General features: G+C 32.9%; 1 protein-coding gene across 1 annotated transcript; it reads left to right on the forward strand.

Moving 5' to 3' along the window:
- Positions 1-397: 397 nt before the first annotated feature.
- LOC128224943 (uncharacterized) lies at positions 398-6,186 on the forward strand. Its single transcript, XM_052935052.1, has 9 exons — positions 398-491; positions 1,456-1,773; positions 2,219-2,515; positions 2,709-3,014; positions 3,113-3,415; positions 4,034-4,339; positions 4,473-4,607; positions 4,880-4,986; positions 5,512-6,186. Coding segments are annotated over exons 2-7 (1,335 nt in total). The 5' UTR covers positions 398-491; positions 1,456-1,652; the 3' UTR covers positions 4,475-4,607; positions 4,880-4,986; positions 5,512-6,186.
- Positions 6,187-13,725: the final 7,539 nt, after the last annotated feature.

A 13,725-nucleotide genomic window follows, 5' to 3' on the forward strand; every position in this document is an offset into this window, starting at 1 on the left:
AGATCGAAATGAAGGTTTCAATGAGTACTGCCATGCATTTAAACACAATTATCTAATCATGTTTTAATGTGGGTTGAACAAATTCAATCATGACATCTTGAATAGTATTGATCCTGTTTAGAGTTCTTAGAGTAACCACTTTCATTAATTAAGTAGTCGCCCGTTTGTGGATTGGAACTTGTTTCGTAAATAAGTACGACCGATTCAATTCATTGTTGTTTCAAAACCATGAGATTGTTTTGTTTCCGGTACTTCAGTAAAGCAATTGTTAACCGAAAGGGCGAACAGTATTTAGTTTCCCCATGAAAAAAAATACACTGTCTGTTTCTATTTTTTAAAATGATCATTGTTCAAAATCATTTTAAATAAATGTACAGTAAGTACAACCAAACAACTGCTTTCATATTCACAAATGTAAATACTATTTGTTGCGTGAACAATGCTACCACAATGGATAGTAATAGCTATTCAATTTGCCGTGCATTTAACTGGTACGTAGGATACATGTAAATTGTTCATTATTGTTGAGGATATCGAACCACAGTGTTATAACTACAACAACAACTACTACTTCTACTGTTATTGCTGTTTGTGATACTGATGCTTGTGGTGCTACTGCTGCTTCAAAACTATTGCTGATGTGGCTAACACTACAACAAAAGTACTTAAACTACTCCTACAGCCGTTCTTGATGCTGAAGTAGGTATTGCTGCTTATACTACTGCAACTATGGCTATGGCTATGGCTACTACTACTACTACTGCTACTTCTTCTACTACTACTACTACTACTACTACTACTACTACTACTACTACTACTACTACTACTACTACTACTACTACTACTACTACTACTACTACTACTACTACTACTACTACTACTACAACTGCTACTGCTACTGCTACTACTACTACTACTACTACTACTGCTACTGCTACTGCTACTGCTACTGCTACTACTACTACTACTACTACTAATACTACTACCACTACCACTACCACTACCACTACTACTACTACTACTACTACTACTACTACTACTACTATTACTACTACTACTACGACTACTACTCTTTTACTCATCCTCCTTCTCCTCATCCTGCGGCTTCTACTGCTACTGCTGCTGCTGCTGCTACTGCTACTACTTCTATTACTACTACTACTACTTCTACTTCTACTACTACTACTACTACTACTACTACTACTACTACTACTACTACACCAATAAAACAAGAACGAAATCAACTTGTCTAGCTAAAAGGGACACACTATTGGTTGATGCATTATTATAATATTTTCACGTTTATGTTTAACTCATATGACTTTAATGGTCGAAAGAAGAAAAAAAACAACCTATGATTTGTGTTTTAGTTTGTATAAGTCATATAAAATGATATACAGTGATAAGTTTACTCGTATTAATATGCAATACTTTCGTTTACTACACCTTTTTTAGGCTTGTTTGGGTACATCTATGCAACCCGAAACCCTTATGGGACCATATCTGTGGTAGGGCCAGCTTTTGTGAACAGGGAAGTAACATTGAAAATGACACCGTTTTACCCATGGGGATCTGACGTAAAATGGAAATACTTAATGGATGGTAACACAGCCCTCCAAACAATGACATGGACAAATGTCAAAATATATTAGATGGATGGGTCATTATTTTTACAATGGATGGCTACATCTGCATACAACGGATCTAGCTTCTTCGCCGAATGTTCAACAAACGGAACAATTAAAACACCCATGACATATTTGAATATGAAAGGTAAATATCACCGAACCGTTTCAAGGCGGTAACCTCAAATTTCATGTATTGAGTTTGGTGTATTGTGTGTCCTGTTTTGTTATTGTTTGTGTCTGTATATATTTAAGTCTCATGACACAATCATGGCAGTTTTTTTGCCACTGGTCCTGCTAATGTAGTTTATTTTGTACTATAACGTGTTTCTGTGCATGTATTTATAAAACACATATCTGGAATAATTGAAAACATTGAATGTTTATGAGCTATAAATGCAAAAATAATAAGAATACCTCAAGCTAATAAATAAGTTCATATCAATTAACTTCTAATTGTTTTAAGAATATCTCTGGAAGTTGTTACTTTCCTCTAAACTAAGTTCCATTGTGGATGTGTGCTCTGTAGAACCACATTTTAAAAATATGATTTTGCTGTGAAGTTTATATTTATTTTTTTGTTACAATTACAGATATTGATGGACCTTGTGGAGCTTTCGTGATTCTAAGTCCTGTTGTTCGAGGCGCGGAAGTCGAACTTGGATATTTTCCTTCTGACCAATCTTTACAGCGCAAAACCTTCACTAAACGAACATGGAAGAAAGATATGCAGAATTTACAGTTGCGAGAAGGTTCTCACAAAGAGGAACTATTATCTGAGTATTTGTACATATTGATTATATTTGACTTTAAAGAAAGTGATAAAGGAACGTATAGCTTATATTGCAATTCAGGTGCCTACACGGACTCTGTGCAGCTTCATATTTCAGGTACCTTGCTTTTACTTCAACGAAAATTCTGGCTTTTATATATTTGTACCTACTCAGCTAAAGAAAAAGAGAAGTCATATAAGCAAAAGAATAAACTTTTATTATATGTCGTAAACGTTGCTTTTCGACAGGTTTCATGTAATTCAAGGTTAAACGGTATTCAAAGTTATTTTTTATTTGCGTTGTTTTTCAGAGCGACCGAGTTACCCTGTTCTCGGGCCAAAGTTTCCTGACTTTAATACAACAGAATGTATTCATGTTTATGTTGGCTCCGACTTGTATTGCAAAACTGAAAATGGAACAGAGCCTGTACAAGTATCACTTTTAAATGGCCAGGACTCATTTGATCTTGCTGGAAGTAAAGGGAACAAAAGTTTGTACCGATTAAAAAAAGTTCACCAACAGATGGCTGGACTTTCTAGACGGAAGGTGACATGTCAGGTTTCAAATGCAGCCCTTGAAAAACCATACGAAGTGCACGGCAACTTATGTAGTGTAGGTGGGCAAATAAGAGATGATTCATTCTTTGTGTTGGAATAATAATAATAATTGTGTATAAAAGTTGAATGCTGTTTAATCTGTGTGTTTTAATTCTAGAAAAAGGTAGCCTGCCTGTATTAACAGTTCCTGAACAACTTCATGGAGAAACGTCTACATCAATTTGTGAAGTGCGAAATGTTTTCCCAGCTCTGGCAATAGAAATACGCATTGACAAAGTTTTGCAAGCAGATGTTGAACAAATTAATATATTTAATGGATCTTCGTATACGTTCACCAGCATAGCAACGATGACAAAGGCTCACAAAACATGGAATGGAAAACAAATGTGCTGTACCTTGACACCCAAATACGACTTTGGTCTTGAATCTGTGTCAGTATGCAAAAACATCAATATGCAATGTAAGTTAGCCTATCGATTGTTTAAACACGCGTACTAGTAAATATTGAAGCGGGGCAATCCTATTAGGCATAACAAACTTAATATACCTATTTGTAATTTGTATTTTCTGAACTAAAAATAAAGTATCACTTTAAATTGGCCAGAATTAATTTGATCTTGCTGAAAGCAAATGGAACAAAAGTTTGTACCGAATCCAAAACGTTCATCAACAAATAGCTGGACTGTCAAGACAGAATGTTCCATGTCAGGTTTCAAATGCAGCCCTTGAAACACCTTATGAAGTGCATGGCATGCTATGTAGCCAAGATGATACAAATAAGCACACTATTTTTTATTTATTTTTTTGTGTGTTGGAAAAATATATTAGATTGTGTACAAAAATGATGTTAAATCACTTGAGAATTACAATACAGTGAGATGTTTTACGGTGCCACTTCAATTTGCAGATATCTTGAACGTTCATGGCATGAATGAACTAAATGCATTGTGTGTTAAACAGTTATTTCTTAAACACTACGCATCCGGAAATAGGCAAAACTGAATGCAGTTAGACATTATCCTATTGTTTATTCTTCCGTATATGCATTTATCGATTATAATTTTCGATTACCCTGTAGATCTTTTTATGGAGACAGCTATTGTAAAGGAGAGCAGTCCTTTAATTCTCAATTTAACCTGCCAATCTGGTGGACCATTCACACCATGTTCAATTGCGTGGAGCAGCAACTCTGTCTATCTTTACCCAATATCGACATCACAATGGACAAAGAACAGTACCTCTGGTTATATAAGTGTTTCAAATGCTCTCTACTTTATTACTAAAGATGTGGACGGAAAACGGATACAATGTTATGCAAAATGCGAGAACGATTCATCTGATTCAAAACATGAAACATACACAATTTCGATTAAAGCTTTTCAATGTACTTTTGTTTCTTTTTTCATATATGAAACGCAATGCATAACAACAAAATTAATAGATGGACTAAACAATATAGCAAAAAAACTTTTCTAACCAAACTGAATACCTCAGCAGAAACTGTTATCTGATTGCAGAATCAACTACCATCTATGCATCCGTTGTAACCCCACAATGGCATACATTGGTCCTTTATGCCTTATCAGGAACCTTCCTACTTGCACTGGTAACAAAGTTGACCGTGCTTCTCTTGCGTCGATGCAAACCTCATGGTAATTATGGAGTCACTTAAAAGAATATGAGTTTCCTTTCAATACATGTTTTAATTTAATAGATTTCTATTGTATTTCAATTTGGGTGATTTGTTATCGCTCGTTGTCAATATTTTATTCAAAAACACTCATAATGAATCCTTAACTTTATCTCAAGGTTTGATGTTATCGAACGTATTTGATTTCAACTGCTTAGGCATTTGTACATTTTATAAGCGAGAACATGACAAATATTTAGAGCACATAATAACGGGCAATTTTGTTTGACACAGTGTGTGAAAAGTTTCTACGCCTAAGAGGACCTGTACCTAGCGATCCTAGTAGACACATGTACGATGCTGTTCAGTCTACTGTTGAGACAACTGCGCTTCACGATCTAGTACGTTTTTATTTTAATCTAGTACAATACAATACAATACAATACAATACAATACGGGTTTATTTGCAATACAATTTACAGTACAATTGTATGTATTAGAAAAAGATGGAGAGAAAAAATAGTTACACTGTTTAATTAAACTTCATACAATTTTAGTGTAAATGGCTACACGAGTTGAATATTTTATTACGCATGTGATTGTGTAAAGTAAAGTACCATTAAAATTATATGAAAATTGAAAAAAAATATAGTTAATTTCATTTATGATATTACTTAATATTGCAAAGTATGATTTCTTTTATCTATATTTAAACAGATGGTGATATCTATACAATGTTTTCAGTTGCTTTACTATATTTTAGCGAAGAGCTTACACGCGTTGTTTTATCTTAGTCCCGCTTGTAATTTAGTAAAAAACCATGAAATGATATGAACATTCAATAAACAATGTTGATTGTATCAGTTCTGAAAAGGAATCAATGTTAACATATTTATGTAATCTAAGTTATATTGCATTACTTGAAGAGAAGGCCATCTGCAAATACCCCTGAGAACACATCTCCAATTTCGGTTATGGAAAAAAACCAAGTCCGTTTAAACAGAAACGTATGTCACTACGACTATGTGGATGCCTCATCCGTCCAACAAGACCAAAGGACAAATACAGCGGCTGGAACGTATATACACCCGATATAAAGCAACGTATCTGTCCAATAAAAGTGTGTTATTGTAAACAAAACCAAAAAGTTTGTAAATATTTTTGTAAATATTCGTTAAGATGTATATAGTCATAAGAGATTTTGTAAGAACAATGCATAACATAAAATGTATAATTTACACTAGAATTCTAAATAATTAATTTCATTTACGTCTTTATAGAATATATATATATATATATTTTAATTATGTGATTTCATATTGGCCTAGTTATTTGTCCGAGGTAAGCCCTTTCGGGCTTAGGTAATACTGCTGACCCAGGAAAAATAACTCGGTCAATATGAAATCACCTAATTAATAAGTATTTTATTAATTAACTATTACGTATGGTTCGACAATTTGGTTAAAAACATTATAATAACTAACCTCAAGTTTATTTTTGAGGCCTGTTTATCGCCGATTCATTTATTGTGTCTTCCTTTCTAGATTTGACTTTGCTGATTTTGACATGCATCATTTAGTGACATTGCACATACTTATGAATAAAGCGCTGTACCGTCTTCGGAAGGATGTATTATTGTCTTTTTTTCGTAAATCGTATGCCAAAACGTCAAACGTTGCATCTCCGTCGTCCATTTTTTCGGTGTTCACACAAACATTACAGTCGTAAAAACCACCAACAGGTTACGTGAAGTAAACGAAACAAATAATGTAATAGATTAATAAGGGGCATTGACAAAGAGAAACAAATAAGGAGTGTCACCACGGTATAGACGGAAAGGGTGCCAAATCATTGGCAAATGTAATCATATTTTGATCAGTGACACCATGATATAAACTGAAAAGGACATTCACTTAATCTTTCCATTTAAGGATAATCACTTTCAATTATAACAAAAACTACCAACTTTAAGGTAGTTTTGAATGATAAAACATCTGTTTTACGAGGCATAACGATTTCTAGTATATTAATACAAATTTCATTTCTAGTATGTTACCGTTGGGATTTATAGTATATTGATACTGATGTGTTTTGATATGTGGAGTTTTATTTCACCTACTCCTACATTCGAATAGGGCTTTATTCGTCATTAAAATTAATTGCACAAATCAATTCAAATTTGTTTTAATACAAAAGCAGCAAGAAATCAAAATGCAAAAATAAGCTTCTACAAATGTGAACTTAATAAGCTACTAAGAAACGTAAAAAACTCTTATTCGATCAGCGAAACAAGAACAATTCAAAAAATAGCAACGGCGTTAAAATGAATCCACCTAATGCTGGAAACTATTCAAGAATTTTTACAATGAACCACAGTTCACACAATGCATTCCAGACACAATGCTCAAATATATGAAGACCCTCTAGACAAAGAAACAATTTCGACGAGTTCTTCCAATCCCAGAGCAACATAGATTCAGTGAGTCATCAACTTTCAACCTTGGTAACAAACCCATATTTTCCAAGCATTTCTGATATACAACCTCCCTCCGTGAAACCTCTATAAGTAACCGATTACCTTCGTATTTCCTACAAGGGCAAAGCTTGTGTTTTAATGGAAGTACAAAGACAGTTGAATCTCGCGCTAGTCTGTTACAAGAAGGCCCTCATGATAACATAATCAGCGCTTAAGTGAAAAAAAACAACATTTGTGTGATAAACTACAATTATGACATTTTGAAAATTTTAACTTCAAACGGAATGCTCAGCTTTATTTCTAAAATAGTATTGCCACATAAACTGTATGCACAAGATGCAAATATAACTACGAATTTCTTAGCCAGAAATCGCAGTAAGTTCTTTTGAAAAAAAATGTTCCGGGGGATACATCTCTAAATTCTTGGAAAGTTTATGATAACATGCCATCTGCCTTAGATCTATTTTATGCATGGTTTTATACTGTTATATTTGGTTATAGTACCAAAAAAATCGAAAAACAACATTCATGAATATCGAATGCTACTTAAACGTTATTTATAATGGTATCTGGTATAAGGATATCTGTATTCAAAACAATCGTCTTCAAATTCACTTTAGTGCCGTGAATGGACATCTCTTCTCCAAAAACATCGTTAAAAGTCCAATTAGGAAAGAAAAGATACTCATCACTTTTTCTTTACCTGCCAAATGAATGGAAGGGTTTTGTTTAATAGTATTACTCTTCATTTTTTTGTTGGGGATGAACATGCCCTCCTCAGTGTCAACAAGCATGTTTTTAATTAAGAATGGATTGTATTGTTTGTTGTGTTAATGTTTATGCTGTAGGGCACGCGAGCAAATTCCATCTTCGGACATTGTGCCACCCCCCTCCAAAAAAAACATAAATAAAATAAAATAAAATAAATAAATACATATAAAAACAACAAACATGATGTAATGCTGATACTTTTAACAATCTAATAATGACTGTCTTGTCCCGAAAATTTGATGTGACATATCACATTTAGGGCGGTAAATTTGTTTTAGTTTGATATCGGTTTCACGAGCTATGCATTTGTTGTGAGAGTTTCAAGTTAAATAACACCCAGTTTTATCGTTTGTTTATCGAAACTATCGACACCGTCCCCCCCCCCCACCCCCACCACCGGATGCGATTTAGTCTGTTCGTTCCATCCAAAAATAACCCCACTTTGAAAAAACAACCTGGCGGACAGTGATCCATCACGTGTGTTCAAACACCATTAAGTTAAGACAGGCACACGACCATTTGCGGTATCATTGTTGTTGCGGTATTATTGTTGTTGTTGTTAAATAATGGCTACACGCAGAAGCTCAATCATGTTATTAAAGCCGTGAACACAACCATGCATTTGTTTCTCCAAGCAAAACATTCGAAACAGGTTTCCAAACCGCCAAAACCCTTAAAACAAAAACTAAAAGTAGTTTGATATCAACAAAATGGCCATAAATGGTATACATACTCCTATATAGCACTCGAAATTTTGATAACATACCGTACAGTTTCATAAATTCTGCTATTCATAGTTTTGCATCATTAAAACCATACGCTTTAAATAAAAACGCATGTTAACACATTCAAATATAATACATTTCATGTCAAGAGTGAGAAATAAATTAAATGAAGTGGAATGAAATAATGAGTAAGAGTTCACATAATTAACTATATAGGCGATATGTTATACATTTATTGGAATATATGCAACAAATAAAAGTATATCGTATGCTATATAAACTTACCGTATAATGATGTATGTTATAATGATACCACATAAAGGGTAAAATCAGATTTTGTCAAGCATGAATCCGAAACAGGTAAACAACCATACAAAATATGTTTACATTTTAATTATGTTAAGATATATAAACATACGTATATATGCACTGTGCTGTTTGTGGTGTTTTATGCTGTTGTTCCATGGTTCTGGGTTGTGATTTTTTCTATGTCTTTGGCGTTTACACTGTGCAATTAAACGTGGCTTATGTTTAAACTTTTGGCTACTGAGCTTGTTTCTGTAGTTTTTTTCACATAAGTATACTATAATTAGTTGCTTCTGAAAGTAGTATATATGCCGTAGAAATCCTCATTTATTTTGTTAAATCAAACTTTTAGAGTTATTTTATTGATCGACAATATATTTTTGTTTAATTATATGATCCTTGTTTTTTAAGTAAACTGTTATGTAATGGCCATTCTATTTAACTAAATATTTGTAAATTACTCAATTACAATTTGCCAATATGCCTATAAAATCTGAACTGACCTGAACATGCGCATTCATAGTTTTTGTTGTTTACTATTATAGAAATGGTGTAAATAATTTTGAGACACCAAGCTTTATATGTGACTCAAAATGCACAGGAAATGAAATACACGGCTATGAACAGTTTTGTAACACAAAGGCCATATTTCATGAATGATGTTAAATTTCGTTTTCATTTCATTTAACAGATAATCATGACTATACATAAATAAATCTCGGACCGTTGAACATATATCTAACATGTTGTTGTGCTTTGCAAGTATATTCAATTGACCAAGTATACTTTAAATAGTCTAATTGTTTAATTTTTTTCTCGTGAACATGTTGAAGTGCTCTTAACTGTCTTCATATAAATAAGAAATAAAGAAACCCATGCTGTTTTTAGACTATCTGCGCATGCGCGCAGGAAGTCTTAAGACCACAAACTCCAAAGAACTACTTATATTCATGTCGTTTTAACCCATTTTTTGTCTCAATGCGCTCTATGTTTAGCAGAATGACGTAAAAACCATACAAATGGATTGGTCGTGATGCAGTCCGAGTATGAGTTTTTGCTTGTTCGGCTATTTCCGCTCTGTGATTATATATCCCGGCGTTTTATTTTTAGCAGAATATAACTATTTTTAGATCGTTATATTTATCAGATTAATGAGGGTCAAGATAATGGAGGCTCTGGTAGGAAGATAACATACAGTATTGATATTCACTCTAGTTTAGCCCATGATGTTTCAGAAATTATTACCGACCGCAAGTGTCACATCGCCTGCAGGATTTGTTATTTAAACCTGACGTGACACTGAAGCATGCTTTTTTGTAATGGTGATTTTTTATTAGACTTTTATGAGATAAGAAACAAATATAATTATTTTCTTAGTGTTAAAAAAGTTGTATCTCAGGTTTCGCATTGCTAATGCTTCAAAAACTATACATTATAATTCACCTGCTACACAATAACAAGATACTATTCATTATATGATTTTAGGCGTTTATATTTCTAATAAGAAGTTTTCATTTTTGCATAAAAGCTTCGTTCCGGTGTATTCTTGGCATAGTTTTAGACATAAGGCTTTCAATTTATATAAGAACTCATGCCCTGATACGACAGTGAGCCATGCATACGTTTGGTGAAGCAAAGTAGTTTGCGGATTAAACCTGTTTAACATCCAAAGAGTACGAAGCATTCATAAAAGCATTAGTACTGTTTTTACAAAGGTACTTACATTAAACATAAATAACATTAAATTTATCAATAAACTTTAAAAAGCACAATCCTATTCTCATTCATTAACAACAGACTAGTTCAGATATTCTAAACATAGTTTCTACATACATTAACTGACCACATGTTTGTTCTCATCGCGGGAAAACGACCATCTGATAAGCTCTGCATTTTAAAAGGTATGATTGCTAAAGTTGCTCGTAAAAATAAAATCATTTTCCTTAAAGAATTAAACGTGTAAGTTCATAAAATATGTCTAATGTATGCTATCTAATCAAAGCACCAAAAACATTTAGACGCGATTGAAAAGAGCATTTTCTGTAACTTCAAATACATGAGGATACGTCGACTGAATTTATATTAAGCTGTGCATCTTGAATGGAATTATTGCTGAAGTTGTTTGCAAAAAAATGATTTTCCCTAAACAAAACGTGTATGTTAATAAAAGGAAATGATATCTATATATATCATTTCCTTTTATTAACATACACGTTTTGTTTACAGTTTCATAAATTCTGCTATTCATAGTTTTGCATCATTAAAACCATACGCTTTAAATAAAAACGCATGTTAACACATTCAAATATAATACATTTCATGTCAAGAGTGAGAAATGAATTAAATGAAGCGGAATGAAATAATGAGTATGAGTTCACATAATTATCTATACAGGCGATATGTTATACATTTATTGGAATAGATGCAACAAATAAAAGTATATCGTATGCTATATAAACGTACCGTTTAATGATGTATGTTATAATGATACCACATAAAGGGTAAAATCAGATTTTGTCACGCATGAATCCGAAACAGGTAAACAACCATACCAAATATGTTTACATTTTAATTATGTGAAGATATATAAACATATGTATATATGCACTGTGCTGTTTGTGGTGTTTTATGCTGTTGTTCCATAGTTCTGGGTTGTGATTTTTTCTATGTATTTGTCGTTTACACTGTGCAATTAAACGTGGCTTATGTTTAAACTTTTGGCTACTGAGCTTGTTTCTGTAGTTTTTTTCCACATAAGTATACTATAATTAATTGCTTCTGAACGTAGTACATATGCCGTAGAAATTCTCATTTGATTTGATCGACAATATATTTTTGTTTATTTATATGATCATTGTTTTTTAAGTAACCTGTTACGTATTGGTCATTCTATTTAACTAAATATTTGTAAATTACTCAAAGACAATTTGCCGATATGCCTATGAAATCTGAACTGAACTGAACATGCGCATTCATAGTTTTTGTTGTTTACTATTATAGAAATGGTGTAAATAATTTTGAAACACCAAGCTTTATTTGTGACTCAAAATGCACAGGAAATGAAATGCACGGCTATGAACAGTTTTGTAACACAAAGGCCATATTTCATGAATGATGTTAAATTTCGTTTTCACTTCATTTAACAGATAATCATGACTATACATCAATAAATCTCGGACCGTTGAACATATATCTAACATGTTGTTGTGTGTTGCAAGTATATTCAATTGACCAAGTATACTTTAAATAGTCTAATTGTTTAACTTTTTTCTTCATATAAATAAGAAATAAAGAAACCCATGCTGTTTTTAGACTATCTGCGCATGCGCGCAGGAAGTCTTAAGATCATAAACTCCAAAGAACTACTTATATTCATGTCGTTTTAACCCATTTTTGTTTTAATGCGCTCTATGTTTTAAATTAGCAGAATGACGTCGAAACCATACAAATGGATTGGTCGTGTTGCAGTCCGAGTATGAGTTTTTGCTTCTTCGACTATTTCCGCTCTGTGATTATATATCCTGGCGTTTTATTTTTAGCAGAATATAACTATTTTCATATCGTTATATTTATCAGATTATTGAGGGTCAAGATAATGGAGGCTCTGGTAGGAAGATAACATACAGTATTGATATTCACTCTAGTTTAGCCCATGATGTTTCAGAAATTATTACCGACCGCAAGTGTCCCATCGCCTGCAGGATTTGTTATTTAAACCTGACGTGACACTGAAGCATGCTTTTTTGTAATGGTGATTTTTTATTAGACTTTAAGAGATAAGAAACAAATATAATTATTTTCTTAGTGTTAAAAAAGTTGTATCTCAGGTTTCGCATTGCTAATGCTTCAAAAACTATACATTGTAATTTACCTGCTACACAATAACAAGATACTATTCATTATATGATTTTGGGCGTTTATATTTCTAATAAGAAGTTTTCATTTTTGCATAAAAGCTTCGTTCCGGTGTATTCTTGGCATAGTTTTAGACATAAGGCTTTCAATTTATATAAGACCTCATGCCCTAATACGACAGTGAGCCATGCATACGTTTGGTGAAGCAAAGTAGTTCGGATTAAACCTGTTTAACATCCAAAGAGTACGAAGCATTCATAAAAGCATTAGTACTGTTTCTACAAAGGTACTTACATTAAACATAAATAACATTAAATTTATCAATAAACTTTAAAAAGCACAATCCTATTCTCATTCATTAACAACAGACTAGTTCCGATATTCTAAACATAGTTTCTACATACATTAACTGACCACATGTTTGTTCTCATCGCGGGAAAACGACCGTCTGATAAGCTCTGCATTTTAAAAGGTATGATTGCTAAAGTTGCTGGTAAAAATAAAATCATTTTCCTTAAAGAATTAAAACGTGTAAGTTAATAAAATTTGTCTAATGTATGCTATCTAATCAAAGCACCGAAAAACATTTAGACGCGATTGAAAAGAGCATTAACTGTAACTTCAAATACATGGGGATACGTCGACTGAACTTATATTAAGCTGTGCATTTTGAATGGAATTATTGCAGAAGTTGTTTGTAAAAAAATGAAACTGTACGGTATGTTATCAAAATTTCGAGTGCTTTATAGGAGTATGTATACCATTTATGGCCATTTTGTTGATACCAAACTACTTTTAGTTTTTGTTTTAAGGGTTTTGGCTGTTTGGAAACCTGTTTCGAATGTTTTGCTTGGAGAAACAAATGCATGGTTGTGTTCACGGCTTTAATAACATGATGGAGCTTCTGCGTGTAGCCATTATTTAAAAACAACAACAATAATACCGCAACAACAATGATACCGCAAATGGTCGTGTGCCTGTCTTAACTTAATGGTGTTTGAACACAC

Source organism: Mya arenaria, chromosome 17, assembly GCF_026914265.1.
Source record: "Mya arenaria isolate MELC-2E11 chromosome 17, ASM2691426v1".
NCBI classification, from domain to species: domain Eukaryota; kingdom Metazoa; phylum Mollusca; class Bivalvia; order Myida; family Myidae; genus Mya; species Mya arenaria.

Excerpts from the sequence above, each read along its gene's own strand:
- LOC128224943 (XM_052935052.1), top strand. The coding sequence starts at position 1,653 with ATGGATGGGTCATTATTTTTACAATGGATGGCTACATCTGCATACAAC. Across the intron at positions 2,516-2,708 it reads TGTGCAGCTTCATATTTCAG|AGCGACCGAGTTACCCTGTT; the intron begins GTACCTTGCTTT and ends GTTGTTTTTCAG. Across the intron at positions 3,015-3,112 it reads CGGCAACTTATGTAGTGTAG|AAAAAGGTAGCCTGCCTGTA; the intron begins GTGGGCAAATAA and ends TTTTAATTCTAG.